The sequence below is a fragment of the Bombyx mori genome, chromosome 11, assembly GCF_030269925.1.
Source record: "Bombyx mori chromosome 11, ASM3026992v2".
NCBI lineage: Eukaryota > Metazoa > Arthropoda > Insecta > Lepidoptera > Bombycidae > Bombyx > Bombyx mori.
This window is the reverse complement of record NC_085117.1, coordinates 16,719,180-16,741,045: the sequence shown is the minus strand read 5'-3', so window position 1 is coordinate 16,741,045 and position 21,866 is coordinate 16,719,180. Positions and strand designations below refer to the sequence as shown.

At 37.6% G+C, this 21,866-nt stretch overlaps 1 protein-coding gene across 1 annotated transcript in view; it reads left to right on the top strand.

The window, feature by feature from the left end:
* Window positions 1-21,434, top strand: part of LOC105842521 (GTP-binding protein Rhes) — a 64,746-nt gene extending 43,312 nt beyond the window's left edge. Inside the window, exons 3-4 of the mRNA XM_021352390.3 lie at window positions 15,402-15,579; window positions 16,223-21,434. Of these exons, the coding sequence (XP_021208065.1) occupies window positions 15,402-15,579; window positions 16,223-16,673 (629 nt within the window). The 3' untranslated portion in view covers window positions 16,674-21,434. The remainder of the gene's footprint in view (window positions 1-15,401; window positions 15,580-16,222) is intronic.
* Window positions 21,435-21,866: the final 432 nt, after the last annotated feature.

Genomic DNA, 21,866 nt, shown 5'->3' with positions numbered 1-21,866 from the left:
CTAGCACGCTTCGAAAACTACGTCCACACTCATATCTCAAGGTTGGTATAATGATACTTTAGCGGGCGTGACGTCAGATGGGTCACGACTCGCGCGTGTACCCAATTAAGTCCCTGAAATTTGAGATACATTGGATCTTCATTTGTACCACAGTATTAGATGCTTGTTGACTGCTCGATGTCGGCTTTCAATAGCGCCACATTTCTTCCCGTGGGTGTTGTAAAAAGAAGTAATCTCTGAGCATTATACTGTGATAGCCTACCAACATTTAAGGTGTTAAGATTCGGTTTGAAGGGTGGGGTAGCTGTAAATACCATTGAAACATTGACCTCGTGACTTAAGGTGGGTGGTGGAAAGGACATTCTCATATCAAACTGCTCCAGTGACATTTCACACGAGGAGGCCATGAGCTCGATGGCGTATCTATGCTGATACAATTTTATCAAGTTTAACAAATAATCAAATGTACATTTTAAATTAAATCAGCGGCCCGTGTAATGTGTATAATGACCCAATTACGTTTGTGGTTATGAATGTTGAACGACGAACGCAATTTGTGCATACATGAACATATTCATATGATAAAGTAAAATATTCAGCGTGTAAGGAGACTGCTCCTAAATTCCAAACGAAAACTAATATATACATTTTTTGGAACGAAGTTCCTTACGGCAGGCTTGGAGGGGATAGGGATTTTGCTGCGCGACCGAACTGAAAAAAATGTGATAGTAAAACCGTAAGAAAAAATCCGTGGAAAAAAGTGCGTGGAATAAAACCGTTAAATGAGACGTGCGCAGGCGCGACAGTCGCATACACAAGCGAGTAGTGTATAATACCTTTCTCTTTCTCCCTCTTTCTTTTCGTTCTCTCATTTTCTTTATACCTCGAATAGAACTTAAAATTATTATTTTTTTATAATAAGGAACTTCGTTCCTACCCGGTGTCCCACGACACCACACGTCTTTTTTTATTGCTTATTGCTTAGATGGGTCGACGAGCTCACAGCCCACCTGGTGCTAAGTGGTAACTGGAGCCCATAGACATCTACAACGTAAATGCGCCACCCATCTTGAGATATAAGTTTTAAGATCTCAGTATAGTTACAACGGCTGCTCCACCCTTCAAACTGAAACGCATTACTGCTTCACGGCAGAAATAGACAGGGCGGTGGTACCTACCCACGCGGACTCACAAGATGTCCTACCACCAGTAATTACGCAAATTATAATTTTGCGTGTTTCATTTTTACTACCCGATGTTGTTCCTTCATCGTGGGAGTCAATCGTGAACATTTGTTGAGTACGTAATTCATTAGAAAAATTGGTACCCACCTGGGATTCGAACACCGGTGCATCGCTCAACACGAATGCACCGGACGTCTTATCCCTTAGGCTACGACGACTTCAAATACGAGTTACAATACAATACATATGAGCATATAGCTAAGCTTAGCGTAAAGGCTATTGGATTGTGTACCAGTAACGAAAGCGAACAAAAGTTCAGAGTTCAATAACCTGTAGCCAGCCAACCACACCCGGCTGAGGTTCGTTTGAAATCATTGACCCAGCGAGTCAATTGATATTGTTATATTGCGTTACTCAAGAAGACAGTGTTGACTTAATGATAGACATATACATAGTTTCGTGGTCTCTAGCATAGTAACCTCATAGATACAATAGTTGATACACCTGTCGTTTCCACAAATATTTGTAGCTTAAATATGAAAAAACGTTTTACCAACAAAAAAAAATTACATTTATAGCCATATAAAAGCAGTGAGAAAATTTAATATTACAAAAGTTCAAAATTCAATTTATTATTGTGTTTGTTTTGTAAGGTATAATAAAGCTGTCGTCCACACGTTTGCGATAACAAACAATAGAGGTTTTGCAAAACGAAACATACAATGAAACAAGCGTGTCATTTTATTGCAACGTAAATATCACAGTTTTGTTTTAATCGAGATATAAATAAAAAAGAAATATGGATTAATTAAAAAAAAAAACATTAAAATCTTTTATTTAAGTGTGCGTTCAAATCATCGTGACAATAGATTCTAAATAAGATTTTACGACTAACAAGAACCGACAAGAAGATAGTGATTAGTTTTTTCCAAATACATAATTATATTCTTATGTATATGAATGACGCAGATATTTTACATACTTTTTTTTTGTTTTTTGAAGTGAAACTTCCTTATCGGCGTTGGAAAAAAATTTACCGTCACATTTTTCGGTTACGCGTCACATTTTTCCGTTACGCGCCATCTTTTAATTAACGGCTGTATGTTCTGAAGTATGGATGCGCATTTGAGAAACCGACCTCATGTCTCAAGGTGGGTCACGGAATACATTTTGTAATTGCAATAATCCCAGGTAACCCACTTAATATCACGTGGACCGTGCTATTATTGTTATTACGTAAAATAATAGGAAGAAAAGTACCAGGGTATTATGATATCAAAGAGATGTATTATTATAACTTTACTCTGACGTACAGCCTTCTTTATTAATTAACGGCTGTATGTTCTGAAGTATGGATTCCGATTTGAGAAATTGACCTCATGTCTCCAGGTGGATTACGGAAATCATTTTGTAATTCCAATAATCTCAGGGAGCCCACTTAATAATATCACGTGGACCGTGCTATTTATTACTGTTATTACGTAAAATAATAGGAAGAAAAGTACCAGGGTATTATGATAGCAAAGAGATTTATTAATAATTAACGGCGGTATGTTCTGAAGCATGGTTTCGGATTTGAGAAATCGACCTCATGTCTCAAGGTGGGTCAAACTTCACGAACCTCAGGAACCCCATTTAACACCACGTGGACCGTGCTATTATTATTAATTTATAGGAAGAAAAGTACCAGGGTATTATGATATCAAAGAGATGTATTATTAAAATGCTGTAATAATCTTAGTAGCAAAAAGGTAAAGTGAAATAATTGTATTATTTGTATTCATGTCTATGATAATAAAATCCTTTTGTTTAAACTTTATCTAATTTAACTTTATTTAACCAATTTCTAGAAAGTTGCATGTAGATCATTTTTCGAAAAATAAGGCCATAAACAAGTTTCACTTCTTACGTGTGTACACTAGTACACGCACACATTTTTTTTTATTGCATATATGGGAGGACGAACTTACAGCCCACCTGGTGGCAGGAACTCTTGTGAGTCCGCGCGGGTGGGTACCACCACCCTGCCCATTTCTGCCGTGAAGCAGTGATGCGTTTCGGTTTGAAGGGTGGGGCAGACGTTGTAACTATACTTGAGACCTTAGAACTTATATCTCAAGGTGGGTGGCGCATTTACGTTGTAGATGTCTATGGGCTTCAGTAACCACTTAACATCAGGTGGGCTGTGAGCTCGTCTATCCATCTAAGCAATAAAAAAAAAACCTGGTGTTAATATGTGGAACCCATAGACATCTACAACGTTAATGCCGTCACCCACCTTGAGATATGAGTTCTAAGGTCTCAATATAGTTACAAAATATTAGTACATTAAATATTCAAATATTGGATGGACTAGAAGATACAAGTCTGTATTACCGAACACTAGCCAAATATTCGTTCGTACAGTTGCTATGTGGAATACAAATTAAGCTCTGTCAGTAAGTATCTACAGTCGGCATCATTGCGCCATTTCGAGAAGGCGGCACGACATGTGAACCCTCTTGTCGTGGCCGCTGGAAATTACATACCCGATCCTGTAGACCGAATGGTAAACAGTCGACGTCGCCCAAAGCACGTCATTACGGATCCTCCCGATCCATTAACGGTGCTTTTAGGCACCACAAGCACCGGTCACCGTCCTCGTCGAACCTGTCGTTTGCGACGAAGGGCTCGACGAGCGAATTAACCCATAGACACAGCCCACTGAGTTTCTCGCCGGATCTTCTCAGTGGGTCGCGTTTCCGATCCGGTGGTAGATTCTGCGAAGCACTACTCTTGCTAGGGTCAGTGTTAGCAACACTCCGGTTTGAGCCCCGTGAGCTCACCTACACACGTTAGGGTGAAGCTGAAATAGGCTCTCAAGGCTATCAGCATAGGTAGGTATAAAAAACAAATTAAGCGGCGTACGATGCCTTCACTAGTTATTGTAGATACATTTAATTTAAAATTGTAAAATTTGTAGGAATAAAAATTATGGTCAAGCTAAAAAGCAAGTCATTTTTTGTTCTGTAAGCCACACATAGACTTAACCAGTCTGCTTTTGATTGTAGTATTTATAATGTTACTTTGTTTACTGTAAAACTTTAAATTTTTTTTGACTTACACGATCACACACGAACACGAACTCAGCAAATGTTCACGAATTACTTCCACGGTGAAGAAATAACATTGTGTGATCAAAATCAAACCCGCAATTTTAATTTGTGTAGGTAATTACTGTTCGTTGGATGTCTTGTGAGCCCGGTCTCATAGTTATCACCATCTTTGCTTATTTCTGCCGTTTAGCAGTAGTGCGTTTAGGTTTGAAGGGTAAGCGGTAGGCATGGTTTGAAGGTTTGAAACGGAGACTTAGAAATCATTTCTCAAGGTGCGTGACGGCATTTATGCTTACTATCCTGTTACCAGATGGATCGTGAGCTCATCCACTCATTTTTGCAATAAAAATGCACCTTTGCGTGTACCAATATCTTTTAAAGCGCGGCGAAGTGTGTCTAAGATTTTTGAATTATAAACATCGTGAATAATTAACTCTCCTTTTGCAAGAAAAACAACCAAACAATTTCTTCAGTATTCTTAATTTTTACCTTATTGTTTGAAACACATTTAATATCAAAAACTCTTTCATTATTTCTATTTCCTTTCATTTCCTTTCCATCATATAATATTTCCTTTCCATTTATTTCAATGGTAAAATACAGACTTACCTATTCATAACAGAAATGATTTAATCCAACTAAGATACACACACACGGTTGAGTAAACAATCCAACACACGTCCCGTCTAAACGTGTGCAGTTAATTTACAATTTACCTTGGCGGGGAAAATCAACTCCGAAACGTTATAACACTCTGGGCAAATTTTACGCTGTCTGACAATTTAGTTTTCAGAAATTATAGTTAGTCCGTTTAAAGCAATTTAGATACTAATGAGAAATACTAGCGACCCCCCTCTTGCTTCGCTTCGGAAACTGTAATTTATTATTGATTTCTCCACTATTTAATGTATGTTATTATACATATAAACCTTCCTCTTCAATCACTCTATCTATAAAAAAAAACCGCATCAAAATCCGTTGCGCAATTTTAAAGATTTAAGCATACATAGGGATATTATAGGGATAGAGAAGGCGACTTTGTTATATACTATGTAGTGATTAATATGTGAATCTTTGAAGTCGTCGTGGTCCAAAGGTTAAGACGTCCGGTCTATTCGTGTTGAGCGATGCACCGGTGTTCGAATCTCAGGCGGTATCAATTCTTGTAATGAAATACGTAGTCAACAAATGTACACGATTGACTTCCACGTTGAAGGAATAACATTGTGTAATAAAAATCAAACCCGTAAAATTAAAATTTGCGTAATTACTGGTGGTAGGACCTCTTGTGAGTCCGCACGGATAGGTACCACCACCCTGCCTATTTTCGGCCGTGAAGCAGTAGTGCGTTTCGGTTTGAAGGGTGGGGCATTTACTTTGTATTGTAGATGTCTATGGGCTCCAGTAACCACTTAACACCAGGTGGGCTGTGAGTTCGTCCACCCATCTAAGCAATAAAAAAAAAACGTGTGGCACTTGGGAACTGCCGCGGTAAAGCTATTGCATAGCATTTTTTATGAACTTATGCAATTATAATTAGACAATGATAATTTAATATTAAAACAATAATAAAACAAGACCACGCTTATATTAAACATTAATAAAAGCAAAACCTTAACTGTCCCCTTCACACTCATTAGCTAGACCGCGCGAGAGAGAGATGGGCAGACTTTTCATGATGCGCATGCAGTGTGACGTCACGCCACGCGCTTATTCACATACACTACACAAGCGCAACGTGTGAATGTGTTGAACGCGAGTTACATGGTAGGCGGACTGAGGGGTGTAAGGTTTTTTTCGTTACGGAATTTCATGATTCGGTCGCCGCGCTCAAGGCCCGCGATAAAATCTATGCAATAGCTTAAAAATCTCGCTTACATGTGTCGATTAAATAACGATAATCATATTATATTCCTCAAGTTATTCAAGCCATCCTAGACTAATTAAGCCTAGCGATAGTTGGCTGTGATAAATTCTAGCTGTACGAAATAAAGCAATTTGCTAAAATCGATTAAACCTTGATAAACGACCCTTGAATGCAAATAGCACTGCTATAGGCGTCGCCGGTTCCTATATTTGCGTTCCTCACCTATCCTTTGTTACGCCAGCGGTATTTATGCGACCATATTGAGAGGTGATTGCATCCGCACTATTTCGATTTCAACATTTTTGCGGTACAGTTATCAACAAAATTCATTTTTTTTATTTTTATTTTTTATTGCATAGATTGGTGGACGAGCTGACGGCCCGCCTGGTGTTAAGTGGTTACCGGAATCCATAGACATCTACAACGTAAATGCCGTCACCTATCTTGAGATGTGAGATCTAAGGTTTCAGTATAGTTACAACGGCAGTATAGTTACAACGGCCCACCCTTCAAACCGAAACGCATTACTGCTTCACGGCAGAAATACGCAGGATGGTGGAACCTACCCGTGCGGTCTCACTAGAGGGTCGAAACTAATAATTACGGAAATTATAATTTTGCAGGTTTGATTTTTATTACACGATATTATTCTTTGGGTGGTTGCCGTGGCCCTTTTGGTCAACTGATTAGTAATTTCGTTTCAGATGTCCGCCTCTCCAGTGGCTTAGATGTTTTACACGGACGTGGGGTTGGGTTTTGTAGTTTTGACGTAATTTTTATTTTTATTATGTAATTTTCTTAATACAAAATTATATCATCCTTTATATTATGAAATGTAAGTAAACAAATAAACAATCTCCACAACGACTGAATCAATTATAATTTGGTTTTAAATTACATATAAATAATAAACTTTGAGGATTATATGATGAATATTTCAATCTTCATTTTGAAGGAGAGGAGTTTATTTCAATGATCACAAGATTATGAATTTGAGTTGTTCGAGCAGAAGTTACATACGGAACGACAGAAGATTTACACATTTATTCATATTTGTTGTTGATTCAGTTGTAGAGAGAGAATTGAAACATCACTTCTTTCAATCAACCGAAGGCTTAAGTAAGAATACTGATAGTAAACTACCAATATCCAATTATGGAATAGAAAAACTTTAATGAAAGCTATAAAATGTGAAACTAAAATAACCTTTTTCGGAAAATGAACAATTGGAAATTTTCTCAAAGCAAACTCGGAATACGCTAATTATGGAAGTTGCATAAAAACGATTCAACTTCACCCTTCCTTACCTACTGCTTTTGTGATAAGAGGAATTCAAAAACAAGTTACGAGACAGCATTTAACACTGTTTAAGATTTATGTTAAAGTTTTAAAGTTATTTACGGAGAACCGTTCTTTTATTTGTTATGATTTATTTTGTATATTATTGTATAGTATTTAAATACATAGGTAAGATTTGATAGAAGATTTTTCAGCAAATTTCATCTTTTAATCTATATTAAAAACTGGATATCTTCCGGATTGTTGGAAATAAATATAATCTATCTGAATTGCTGTTCGTTAGTTTCGCTAAAACTCGAGAACGGCTGGACCGATCTGGCTAATTTTCGTCTTGAATTATTCGTGGAAGTCCAGAGAAGGTTTGAAAGGTGAATAAATATGAACACGCTCGGAATTATATGAAAACAAACAATTTTATTTTTCCTTTAATGTGTCCCCCGTCGGGACGGATTCCTTTTGTTTTTTTTAAAGTTTATTTTATACAAAAGCTTAGGTCTTTTATTTATCGGTTGAGGCACCACAAAGTCTGCCGGGTCAGCTAGTTATTTATAAATAGCTCATACCTAGCCCTAGAATTGTGAAGAAGCAGGTGAGAGGGCATAAAAGACGTCGTCCTCGTCAACTCTGAATCCTGCCCCCCTAAGTGTTTCGGTTTCACTCAGTACACCGGTTTGGGGACCCGTGAGGAAGACCCAAGCAGTCGTTACGTAAACTGCCTTGCGAGATTAATAAAAATGCCGAAGCATGTTGGTTCTGACAGGTTATACCAGAGGTCTGCGGCGGTGTCGCGATTTCAGATAACAAAAAGCCTGATGGTGGAATAATGGTGGGAAGACATGCACTCTGTACGAAATGCGTCACCTCGCCCCCAGTGGGTTCCGTTTCCGATCCGATGGTAGATTCTGCGAAGCACTGCTTTTGCTAGGGCCAGTGTTAGCAACATCGTCAGGTTTGATCCCTGTGAGCTCACTTAGTTACGTTACGCTAAAATGGCCTTTTAAGACCATCAGCTTAATTAAAAAAGAAAAAAATCCTCGTGTTGGTTCTGTCTCATCCACCTCATTCTGACTCGGACCCCGGTTTTTGAGTGATAATGAAAGCTCATGAACTTCATGAATAGCCGACTGATTGTTCATCAATAAAAATGTCAGTGAACTGCATACACGAACAGTGAAAATCGCAAGTTAATCCTTATTTGATTCATGAAAGTTTAAATACCGACATAAATGTAATCCGCGCTTTAAAGCTTCAAGTCGTAATGGCTTTACTTTCATTTCAGATAAATCGGAAGCCGTTTTCCGCATTTTAATAGTCTTATTTTAGCTGGTAGAACGAAGATAAAAAGGTTTTTATTAATTCGAACCGCAGATCAAGTGAGATTCTGCAATAAAATTATTGTTAAACTATAATGTAAGTCTAAATGTATATTGATTGCTTTAGATGATACAAAAGAGTATTATAATATGTTATATGTCACAAAACCATAAATTTAATAGTTTAGGTTTAGAATGGTAACGAAAATGATATTATTGTCAATGGCCGCATTGGGACTTCGCACGTGTACGGACAACCCCATTTCTGTTGTGAATGATCACACTTAAGGGTTGTAGCATGAGACAACGGGCTTACCAATAAAATTGAGACTTCGAATACCGTTTACCGTCACTCATGGACGTCAGCAAGCCAGGAGCCAGGAGCAGAGCCAAGCCACTGCCTACAATAATAACCTTCGATAAGACTATGCTTCATGATAATCGTCTTATCATTGTCGCCGTTGAGTTCTCCCCGAATCCTAATCACGCAGGAGCCAGTCACCGTCGACGCCCTAGACACGTCCTTACGGATCCATCAGATCCAATAACCTTTGCATTAGACGCCTTCAGCTCTAACACTAGGAGCACGCTTAGGGACCCCGGTAACCGTACTCGTCGAACTAGACAAAGAATTCGACATGCAACCTAGCCCAAGCATCAGCTCGCTGAGTTTCTCGCCGGATCTTCTCAGCGGGTCGCGATTCCGATCCGGTAGTAGATTCATTCGCAAAGCAATTGCTCTTGAGTTGATAGGTCTCCTTCGGAGGCGCTCGGGCAGCTGTTAGCATATCCCACCCCTCCTGGGTAAGGGCGAGATTGTATACGGTATAGACAAAGGGAAGTAAGTTCTTTAGTCGAACGGGTGAAATTTCTCAGTCGACGCTCCTGATGTCAATTTATCTTGATATTGTCGTTAGGGCGATTCAGGCTTTGTGAAATATTTTTGTGTTCTCTGATAACAAATTCGCACAAACCCAATCATTTCATAATTCTCGGAAGAAATAACTGTGATCAAACATTTTCATCTTAACGTACAACCGACTAACGTATTAGTAAATGCCGCGTGTTGGTATTTGCAGTGCTGAAATTACTCCAGTTCGTTGGTTTTGAAAACATAACTTCAATCAGAGAATTCCTTGAAGTTATATTTTAAGCTATTGCATAGATTTTATCACGGGCCTCGAGCGCGGCTTGAGAGCGGAATCGTGAAATTCCGTAACGAAAAAAACCTTCCACCCCTCACAATTCCTACTATGTAGCTCACGTTCAACACATTCACTCGTTGCGCTTGTGTAGTGTTTAAAGTCTAAACACCGCATTATGTACTATCAAAATATGTGATATAATTTCGTAGGTAACACAACGATAGCGCGATTCAGCTTTTGCGTCAAGCGCCATCTATCGGCGACAAACGGAATTGTAAAATAGAAAATTATATTTTATTGTTGTTTTAATATTAAATTATTATTGTCGATTTATAATTGCATAAGTTAATAAAAAATGCTATGCAATAGCCTTACCGCGGCAGTCTCCGAGTGCCACACGTCTTTTTTTTCTATTAACATTAAATACCTAACCGTTCAACATCAACTAAGCAATTTTAAATCGCACTTCCAATTTGGTTCAACATCGTTCTATAACGAAGCACTTTCTAAAGTTCGTCTTGAAACAGAGAATTCTCCGAAAGCCTAATCCCATTTTCGGTGTAAAACTAAACGTTTTCGAGTTGCGTATCCGAACTGAATTTTAAACAGCAGTTCGATAAAACGTCGAAGCAATTAGTGTCGCTACAGTTAATCTGTAGTTTTGTTCCAAAGTTTCGAGAAATTATTCTGTCCGTTTTCAAGAGTCCTTAAGTTTGGTTATTCCAATGGTATCTCGCATAAGGAGGGGCTAGTGAGGTAAAGCTCTCCTCACTACGCAGAAACCCGCCGCCGCCGAGCAGGGGGTCGGGACCGGGGTCGTATCCGTGACCTGGCCCCCTAAGAGCTAGGGGTCCCACCCGTTTTGTGCGGGGAGAGACCCAGACGTGGGGTGGCGTGCTCTGCACGCTCACCCGCAATAGGAAGCCGGGTGATAGTAGACCGCGTTCCCCCGACCGCTCTGGGGGAAGGTGTAACGCGGCGCCATCAAAGCGGGCTCTCGGCCCGCTGAACGAGGGAACCGGTGGTCGTGTCGCTGGCGGCCACCGGTCCGGCGTCCGTGGGACGGTGGGATGGATGTAATGTGCTCTGCGTCAACCCTGTCCCGCCGTTTCAATAGCCCCGACTGGGCTCCGGCCCGGTCCGAGGTAGGGCGCCGGTCGTGAGCGGCAGGAGTTTTTTTTTATTCCAATGGTAAGTACGTTTTTTTTCTTCAATCGGAAAGCTTTTGAATCTTAATTTTTTATTACATTTGTAAAATGTACATAAAGGCATATTATACCATACACAAGGATGCATTTTCGTTTTCTCCAATACGAAGGAGTCAGTGTATCAAAAAACAGTAATCTGAAATCACAAAATAAATGAGGATATTCACTGTGAGATGAGGATCTAAGTCTCTAATTAGTCTCATTTGTATTTTACTAAAACTGTACTAACCTTCAAATTGGAACGTATGACTGCTTCGTGATAGAAATAACAATTATGGTATATAATCATGCAAATGCCGGTTGACGATCCTATTGCGTTGACATCATAATCAGAGAATGCTGCTACCCATTCTCCGAGGGGGAGGGTGATGGGAGAGATATGCTCCGCACTAAACGCTTCACTTTCCCCCTCTGCCTCTTCATGAGTTCTGTCTCATGCGAGGTTTGGACGTTGGTTGTTGAGCGACAGGAGGTTTTAGTCAGTTCGACTCTGACATGCCCTGCCCTTCCATCCCCAGTGGAGGGCGGAAGTCCGGCGATTTCCTCCTGACCCAAAAAAAAAAATCCACTCTCCGGCGAATCCCTTGGTAAACTTTTACAACAATCGCGGGATAGGGTGGGGTGAGCTATTCTAGACTTTAACCATACACCCAAATGATCTAATCCGGTGTACAAATCACGAAAACTATAAAACGTTCTATGTTCTAAATTTCCAAAAATGCTCTAAGCTTTAATTTTATATTATCTATACCAAGAATGTCATAATCCGATAGTTTTACCTAATCCATTGAGATACTCGACGGATTTTCTAAATGGGTCACAATCAATTCCAATTCGGTGGTACATTTAGCAAAGCAATGCTCTTGTTAGGGCTGGTGTTGGCAAGTTCTCTAATTCTCTCAGGTTGAGCTCCATGAGCTCACCCAATCATCTGCTCGTAGTTTGAATAGGTCTTTAAGCTACCTACGAATATGTAGGGGAATAAAACAAGAAACTTTCAACACAGTATCTACTCTACTAAGCTCTCAAGTACCTTAATTCTAAAAATTTCCTAATATATTCAAGTGAGCTTAGAGTGACTACAATTTACATATCAAATGCTTCACTCCGAGTTGTGCTTTGGGCGCATCCAAGTCTATCTACATTCGACACTCTTCACGTCTTGCTTTTACAAAGATGTTTGGCAACGCCGAGAAAACACGTAAATACCTTTCAAGCTGACTTTATTTAGATTCATTTTTGAAATTAAAATTCTATTTTCTAACACAAGAGAATCTTTGTGGGTCACTTAGAAAACGCTTTCCTGCGGTATTTTGACAGCATTTAAGGAGGTCTCTTGCCCGAACTATTCGTATCAAATTAACCGGCGTTGGATGTAGCGGTTTTGCCCCAAACCACCGCACACTGTAAACTGGAACACGTTAATTACCATCGCATATTGCGTCATGCTCCCGAATTTGGATGGCACTCATAGTTCTAGGGCACTAGACAGACCACGAGTGCCTCTACCCGAGCTTGTATTTGGCAGTATTATACCAAGGTATTGTGTCCTAGCTATGGAACTTAGATAGGAATTTATGTACGTAATTGTAATTAGTGTCCAGATATTAGGGGCTTAATTTGAATTCAGAAATTATAATATGAAGTTAATTTTGTAATATGACTTCTATTAATTTTGAAATTATTCGAGCCTTTGTAGGATGTCTCCCATTTATGTAGACGAGTTCTTTTATATTTCAACGCTTGATAAATAACAAAAATCGCCGGTCACTAACATAACTCCAACGTTATTTCTTAAAAACAAATATTAATGTTTTAGAAAATTTGCAGTGAAACATCCAATAAACACGATACCTACATATAATGTACGTCAATTTTCATTTTAAAATCCAATGTCCCATTTCCATTATGTCCTTGTTATATACAACGCGTGCAAGCGAGACTTTGTTAAGGATGCATCAGACCACGGAAATTGTCGCTTCGATTGTCTTGAATTTCAAATTGAGTCACATTTTTCAAAATACACGCCCCGAGAGACGTTGAATAGAATTTTTAACGACGTTGTGGGTTCTACGTTCTCTTAAATTGTTTATTAATATTGAATATTATGATTTGTAAACATTTTGGTCTTTAAAAAATTAGGTAAAATCGAACAAAGGGATGGGAAGGGAGTTTTCTAATATTCATATTAGTTCATCAATCACATGACAATATTTAAAAAAAATTTAGATTCATATGTTATGTAATACCCATCACGCTATATTACTTACTTTACAATTCAAATACTTAACATTTTGCTTTTGGAAGTAATTTTATCGAGCATAAATGAAGCTGTGACGTCATATTAAATACGTCACGCTGAGCGCAAATGAATAGCAATTCATAATCAAGCTTCCTGCCAGTTTTGTATTTTAGCCGACTTCAAATAAGGAGGAGGTCAATTTAAATGGTATTTCTTTGTGTGCTTCCTCAAAATTTTCAAGATTATCCGATTTTAATTATTCTTTTATTTGAAGGTCGGTGCTTATATATAGTTCTATTTATGTATTTACTTATTCTAATAATGCATATTTCATTAAGTTCGAATAAATTAGTGATATTCTTATTTTAAAGTTGAAGGTTTTCTTTTTTGTTAAAGCTTTTGTTAATGATTTTGTAAAGTATATAATCATCTTTTCCTTTATCATAATTTTTTTGAACTCACAAAAAAACAACACTGATCGGACAAAACCCTATTTAGTTTAATATTTTTTAATTATATAATTAGTTTTTTCTTCTTGATTTTGTTACTTAAATTTAAGTACGACTTTGCTAACGTCGGGTAGTATCAACTTAATTATGCTAAAACATTTACATTACATTTAAAGGCATAAACTGTTAGTAAGAACTATAATTTTATACTATTAGCGTCTATGAAAGATCCCAGCGAATAGACTACCTTTTTAATGGAGAAAGTTAATAGGAAGTTCGTGTTGATGTGGAAGGGTTTTATGTTTCTTAATAAAATTGAAAGGGTATCACACTTATTGTAATTATATTAATAATATTACATTATGCATTTATAAGATATATATAGGATGAAACCGTTATGTTGTTAGTACCTTTTAACTACTGCCAAGTATTAGCATTTATATCATTTATAATAAAATATTGTTTTTTTTGTTTTATTGCTTAGATGGTTGGACGAGCTCACAGCCCACCTGGTGTTAAGTGGTTACTGGACCCCATAGACATCTACAACGTAAATGCGCCACCCACCTTGAGATATAAGTTCTAAGTTCTCAGTATAGTTACAACGGCTGCCCCACCCTTCAAACCAAAATGCATTACTGCTTCACGGCAGAAATAGACAGGGTGGTGGTACCTACCCGTGCGGACTCACAAGAGGTCCTACCACCAGTAATTACGCAAATTATAATTTTGCGGGTTTGGTTTTTATTACACGATGTTATTCCTTCGCCTTGAAAGTCGATCGTGAACAGTTGTTGAGTACGTATTTCATTAGAAAAATTGGTACCCGCCTGAAATTCGAACACCGGTGCATCGCTCAACACGAATGCACCGGACGTCTTATCCTTTGGGCCACGACGACTTCATACGAGTCATAACAGACTAATTTTGACACATTTACGAGTACAACGTCAACAATCAAACAAAAGAGAACATAAATTGAATCTATATCTTGAGGTGTCAGTGATTGTGGAAATTACACTACCACTCGACGAACACATATATTCAAATGAGACGACTACCCAATAAGCGGTCTGTGATATTTTTTAATTTTTGTTTATTGTTTAGTTGGGCGGACGAGCTTACGGCCCACCTGGTGTTAAGTGGTTATCGGAGCCCATAGACATCTACAAGGTAAATGCCGCAACCCACCTTGAGACATGAGTTCTAAGGTCTCACTTTTAACTACGGCTGCGCGACCCTTCAAATCGAAACGCATTTTTTATTGAACACTAGCTGACCCGGCAGATTTCGTAGTGCCTCAATCGATAAATAAAATACCTAAACTTTTGTTTAAAATAAACTTAAAACAAAAAAAATCCGTCCGACGGGGGACACATCAAAGGGAAAACAAAATTGTTATTTTTATTTAATTCCGAGCATTTTCATATTGATCTACCTTTTAAATCTTCTCTAGACTTCCACAAATAATTCAAGACCAAAATTAGCCAAATCAGTCCAGCCGTTCTTGAGTTTTAGCGAGACTAACGAACAGCCATTCATTTTTATATATATAGAAGATAGAAGATTTTGTTAACATTACCTTTTCTTGTACGATAGGTGATCTCTTCGTGTTAGTATTCGCTATGGACAGCCGCGAGTCCTTCGAGGAGGTCATTCGACTTCGGGAACAGATCTTGGAGACGAAGGCGAGCGCTAGCAGCAGCAACCGCGGGCGTCGACAAGTGCCCAGGGTCCCAATGGCTATTGCCGGGAACAAGTGTGATAAGGAACTTAAGTAAGTTGTGTAGCAAATGTTTGTTGTTGTTCTTTAAGGGTATAGATATAAGAGATATATAATAGAAGCATCATCAGAACATCTTTACGGGTGGTAGGACCTCTTGCGAGACCACACGGGTAGGACCCCTACCTATTTCTGTCGTGAAACAGTAATTCATTTCGGTTTGAAAGGTGGGGCAGCCGTTGTAACTATACTGAGACCTTAGAACTCATATGTCAAGGTGGGTGGCGGCATTTACGTTGTAGATGTCTGTGGGCTTCAGTAACCACTTAACATCGGGTGTTGCTGAGGGATCATCCACCCATCTAAGCAATAAAAAAAAGCACATAAAACAGTCATATGTTAACTGGAGAAATGTAGTGAGTAAATTTTTCTCAAAACTTGTTTAACAATCTTTGTGTCAAAATCCTTTACCCTTAATCTCTAAACAGTACTCATATGAGATTTGCATTAGTGTGAAGTTAAAACCTTATAGACATCCGGATAAATAATGAAGTTGATTGTAGCTTAATTATGTTAACTGTAATAATATATACAGAAATAGATTAGAAATATACTTTTGAAAATTTTCAGTGCATTAATATTATGTTATTGAGCATGTCACTTTCTTGCATAAAATATTTCATTCTATTCGAACCAGGACGGTGCAAGCTGAAGAAGCTCATGCCTATTGCACAACACAAGATTCAGCCTGTGTCTTCGTCGAAACATCGGCCAAGAAAAATTCTCACGTCGACGATCTCTTCTACGAACTATTTGTTGTCGCAAACTTACCTCTAGAAATGGCCCCAAACCATCACAAACGCGTCAGCACGGCCTTCGGGAGCCCGTGCACTCTCCCTCCTACCAGCAGTCAGAGTAATCGAAGCAAAAAATGTACATTATCGATAAAAAGAAGATTGTCTGATGCTTGCGGGGTCGTTGCTCCAAACGTGAGGCGGCCTAGTATTCGGACAGATCTGATGATAATGAGAACGAAGACTTGTGCCAAAGGCGACGGAGACAGCTCTAGCGGCAGTCCCAAGCTCACTCTCAACAGACTGGTGCGACCGACCGGACAAAATGAGAAGCGATCATGCGTTATACAGTGACATTCGTGGCTTTTTGAATGGATTCATAAGTCGGTGCTATGCCAAATATTAGTCCGTTTAGAGAGTAACAAAGTACCCCGTTTAGAATTAATCGTGTAAATAAATTAATAAGAATGGTACAATTTACATAATCGCCCCGTAATTAATTAAATAAGCGTTTAATTAAATATTGAAACTCAATTTGTGAAGGCTGTTGTTTCGTTGAGAGCTCCGCAAAATGAGTTAATGAGCTCGAATTGGGTGCCGAATTTTAAGGAGTGTAAGAGGCATTGCAGCAATACAAACACAAACCGAGTGTTTGACTGTTTTTGAAGACTGCCAGTAGGAAATTTTCATAGCAGAGAATTTTCTTTCCGCTATTATTATTCGAGCAAACAAAAAATTGGTTTCACCGATTCTAAGTTTTCCGTTGAAACTCTTGGGTTTATTTTACGTAAAATATACTAAAACAATATTGAGGAATTTACGTAGCTTCGTTTTTCGATTATTTTAGAACAATGTTGTTACGTACTCCGGCTTGATGAATGAGGTTTCAGACTGAACCAATCTATACTAATATTATAAAGCTGAAGAGTTTGTTTGTTTGAACGCGCTAATATCAGGAAGTACTGGTCCGATTTGAAAAAATCTTTTAGTATTAGATAGCCCATTTATTGAGGAAGGCTATATAACATCACGGTAAGACCAATACAAGTCGAGCACCAATAAAGAATGTTTCAAAATAGGAGTGTTATACGGCTCCTTAAAATTCTATAATTCAAAAATATTTTCATTTTCTACGTAAATGAAGTGGGAGTAAAATTTTGCGTTATGCCAAAGTAACTATTCCACGCGGACGGAGTCGCGGGCAAAACGCTAGTAAATAATGAAATGAGAAAATATTCAAATACTTATTGTGGTCGACCTTGTACCGCGTTCTATGTAAAACGTTTATCAAAGTTTGAACCTTTGACCGCCATGTAGGTCACCGGTGCCCTACGTATCGCACTGAACTAATTATATTGTTTTCTCTCTTCGGTATTCTTAATAAAATGCCGGAATACCTGGTAGACTCCGGAAAAGACCAATCCCAAGACAATGATAATTAATCTGTTTCTAAGAGACCTAAAAAACTTAAACATACATTAAAAACAAAAGTAGGCAAATTTAGGTAATCTAGACGCCTTAGTTAGTAACAGAAACTTAATAACAGAACCTACATGACAGGCAAAGAGTTTTTTTTTTGTTTTGTTTTTTATTGCCCTCGTAGGCAGACGAGCATACGGCCCACCTGAGTGGTTACCGTCGCCCTTGGACTTCAGCAATGCCAGGGGCAGAGCCAAGCCGCTGCCTACCGCATAATACTCTCCACAAGCCTCGTTTGAAGAAGGACATGTCATAGCGCATGTCATGTTACGAAATATACAAACCTGTTTCTTGCAAGTTTTATTTGGTTGTCCGATGGTTCGTTGCTCGAGTATCAATTACTGGGAGAGTAAGTACTTAGCAGAAAATTGAAATGATATCATTGTTGCGATGGGACCAAAGTATCACAATATTGTTCTCGTTTGTTTGTTGTTAATTACATAGATCAGTGATTCTCAACCTTTTTTTTTGTTGCGGCACATATTTAACGATTTCAAAATTTGGCGGCACACAAAAAAAGAAGATAAAAATTATTTACTTACTACAACACACTGCATAAATAGTTTATCAAAAAATTTTAATATACGAAATAAACTAAAATGTACTATAATATTTTTTTTGTGGATTTAAATATATATTCATGTTTAAAATATTTTTCTTTTAAAATGATATAATTTAATAATATTAACATTATTATAAATTCGCTAAATTTGGCGGCACACTTTTTAAATTTGGCGGCACACAAAAGTGCCGCGGAACAGTGGTTGAGAATCACTGACATAGATATTATTCGCAATTCATTGGTCTCTAATAGGCTCTTTAAGTAATAAAATTAGCGTTATTATAAAAGTTTCAAGTTTGAATTGATTTAAATACGCATTCGCATTTAATATTATATCACGTTGATTCTATAAATGAATTTTATTACATCCTTAGATAATTTATCGAGGAAAAAAAAACAAGATAATATTTACCCTGTTTATATAGTGTTAAAGATATTTTTATTGTTATCATTCTAAATACTTTTGAACCTTAAATACATATCCGTAAACGTTAGAACAAAGTTATTGTTACATAAAACTTTTTAGAGTGATTCATAAAGTGTTTTAAACATTTCAATGTATGAAGTCTTGACCACAAGTTGATATGAGACGAGACTGCTTAGTAAAAAAAATCTCTACTGTTCTATACATATACATACTTGACATTAAAATTGGGAGTTACATTCCATAGAATAACAATTAAATTTTATTTTTCTATTATATGTTCCGTCGAAAATTATATATAACTTATGTACTGGCTATTGCGTTAACTTTGAGCTTTCATGTGTATATGCAATTTTAAATGAACTAGAATAATTTTTTTAAGGAATCCAACTTCCAATTCTGTTTTAAAAGTCATTGCAATACTTTTTAGCGTTCAAGTGCCAGTCCAATTTGTTTTTTTTTTCTATAATATATTACAATTAACATATTAATACATATATATACACTTAAACGTATAAGTCCGCTTGCATAGTTATAAATAAAACATTAAAAGCCTCCAATAGGGATGTTCCATTTTTTTAATTATTTCTAATAATATTGGCGTAGTGATCAAGAATCGAACGTAATTGGGTCGTTTTCAATTGTGCGGCCAAAAAAGTAACGATTTTATGGATTTAAACTTTCTCTAATTTTCCATTTTTTTGTAACTAAGAATGTTCAGGATAAAAGATGCTTCATCACAATCAAGTCAATCACTCATTTATTAATAATATTATATAATATTCATTAATATTTTTCATTTTACGCATTTGATACAACACGGATGACACTTTAAATAGGAACTTTTTTTAAAAGCATAGAAACCGTACTTTTTTTGTTTTTAATAATGTTCTAATATTCAATTAGTTTTCTTTTATTATTGTATTATATTATACTCATGTTAATAAAATTGCCGAATTTCAACACGCGTTACTGGAAAAATAGCAAACAAGTTAGAATTTGAATTCCGAACCAGTGATACGAATGATATTTGGGGTAGTTTTTAATGTATAACTCCTGATTTAACAGTGCTTACGAATATATTATAATAATAGGACCACGTGCCTGTTGTCATGACAACTGTACTTATAATTACGGTAACATTAAGGTTATGAGAATTAAATCAAATAGCTCGCTTTTGGACCCAAATTTGAAAACGACCCAATTACTGACATCTTAAGTTTGGGATTTGTCTTTGTATCTATCGCATTTTTTCGTTTGTTTGTTATGTCATCATCATCATCACCTCACAGCCGTCCACTACTGGACAGGCCTCTCCTAATCCACAACTCTGAGCCCAGTTTTCTGAACTTCTCATCCACCTCTTGCTGGCCAACCTTTGGATGTTATCGTCCCATAGAAATAGAAGGGAATTGTAATTAAATGTTTTAGTTATATTTCATATTTGTATAAAACATATTAAAAAAAACATGCATTTTACAACATCTCAAGCACCAATACCGATATTATGTTATGAATTTGAAGTCGTCCTGATCCAATAGGCGAGAATAGATTGGGTTCAAATTTTACGGATATCCATCGTTTTTTTTAAATAATTAGGTACCTATTACGTTCAAAAATTACTTCCCGAAAGAAAGAGAAATGTCGACTAATAAAACATGATCTAAAGCAACAGCTTGATTGTGTCTTTAGTATTGCTGATGTCCACGAGCAGCAGTAACTACGCATCATTAAATAGGCATATCGTTACATATGTTCGTCTGCATACAGGGGTAATAGAAACATTGAAAATAAGTAAATTTTATGTTTGCATGATTACCGATTCATGAAAAGTAGGTATGCATATACATTTGTGGGGTGAAATGCTATTTGCCCGGTCATCGGTCTCGTCGAACCCATTTTTCTATCTATGCTGATAGCCTTGAGAGGCTATCTCAGCTTCGCCCTAACATGTAGGTGCGCTCACGCGGCTCAAACCTGACGACGTTGCTAACACGAACCCTAGCAAGAGCTGTGCTTCGCAGAATCTACCACTGGATCGGAAACGCTTCCCACTGAGAAGATCTGACGAGTAACTCATTGGGCTGTGTCTGTGGGTTCATTTACTCGTCGAGCCTTTCGTCGCAAGCGACGGGTTCGACGAGAACGATGACCGGTGCTTGTGGTACCTAAAAGCACCGTTAGTGGATCGGGAGGATCTGAAATGATGTGTTTTGGACAACGTCGATTGCTTTCCATTCGGTCCACAGGATCGGGTTCAGAACTGGCTGAGTTAGGAACTTTTTATATCAGGTTGTGGTGTAAACAATTCATAACGTAACTTCTAGTAAAAGACGCACGCGCGAGAAAGACAGCTAGCTATATATTACAACTACGCTAGCCCAGCGGGAATATATATCTTTTTCGTTTACCCTTTACGATGTCTTTAGGGCTATAATTATTATTTCAATTTATTGTGGAGGTCGATGAGAATTTAGCAAAACCAAAAAGATATAAACACACTCAAATGTCATAAACATCCCTATTGGAGTTCTATTACTATCAAAATATTATAACTGTTTATCTAATCTATTGTTTTGTGTTTTGTATTTTACTAATGTATGTACCTTGTCTTCTCCTCTATATAATAAAGTGTTGGTATATTAATAAAGTATTTTATTTCCATTCGTAAGTCATTTAAAATGGTTAATTTGAATGGTTTTGACGGGAGCAGGCTTGTCTGGCCTTCGACGGTTGGTGGAGCACATGGACATCATGAATGGGGTCGTCCACCGTATTATATAAATTGTGTCCCATCCTTAGAATCGGACTGCCTTGCGGCAGAAGTAGGCAGGACAGCGCTAACTATTTGTGCGGGTTCATAGCACGCACGACACCGCTATATTACATCGTACCAAAATCCTCCTTAGACCATTAGTATAAATTGAGTAATTACTCAATTTTTTACTGGTGGTTGGACCTTTTGTGAGACCGCACGGGTAGGTTCCACCACCCTGCCTATTTCTGCCGTGAAGCAGTAATGCGTTTCGGTTTGAAGGGTGGAAGCCGTTGTAACTATATTGAAACCTTAGAACTCACATCT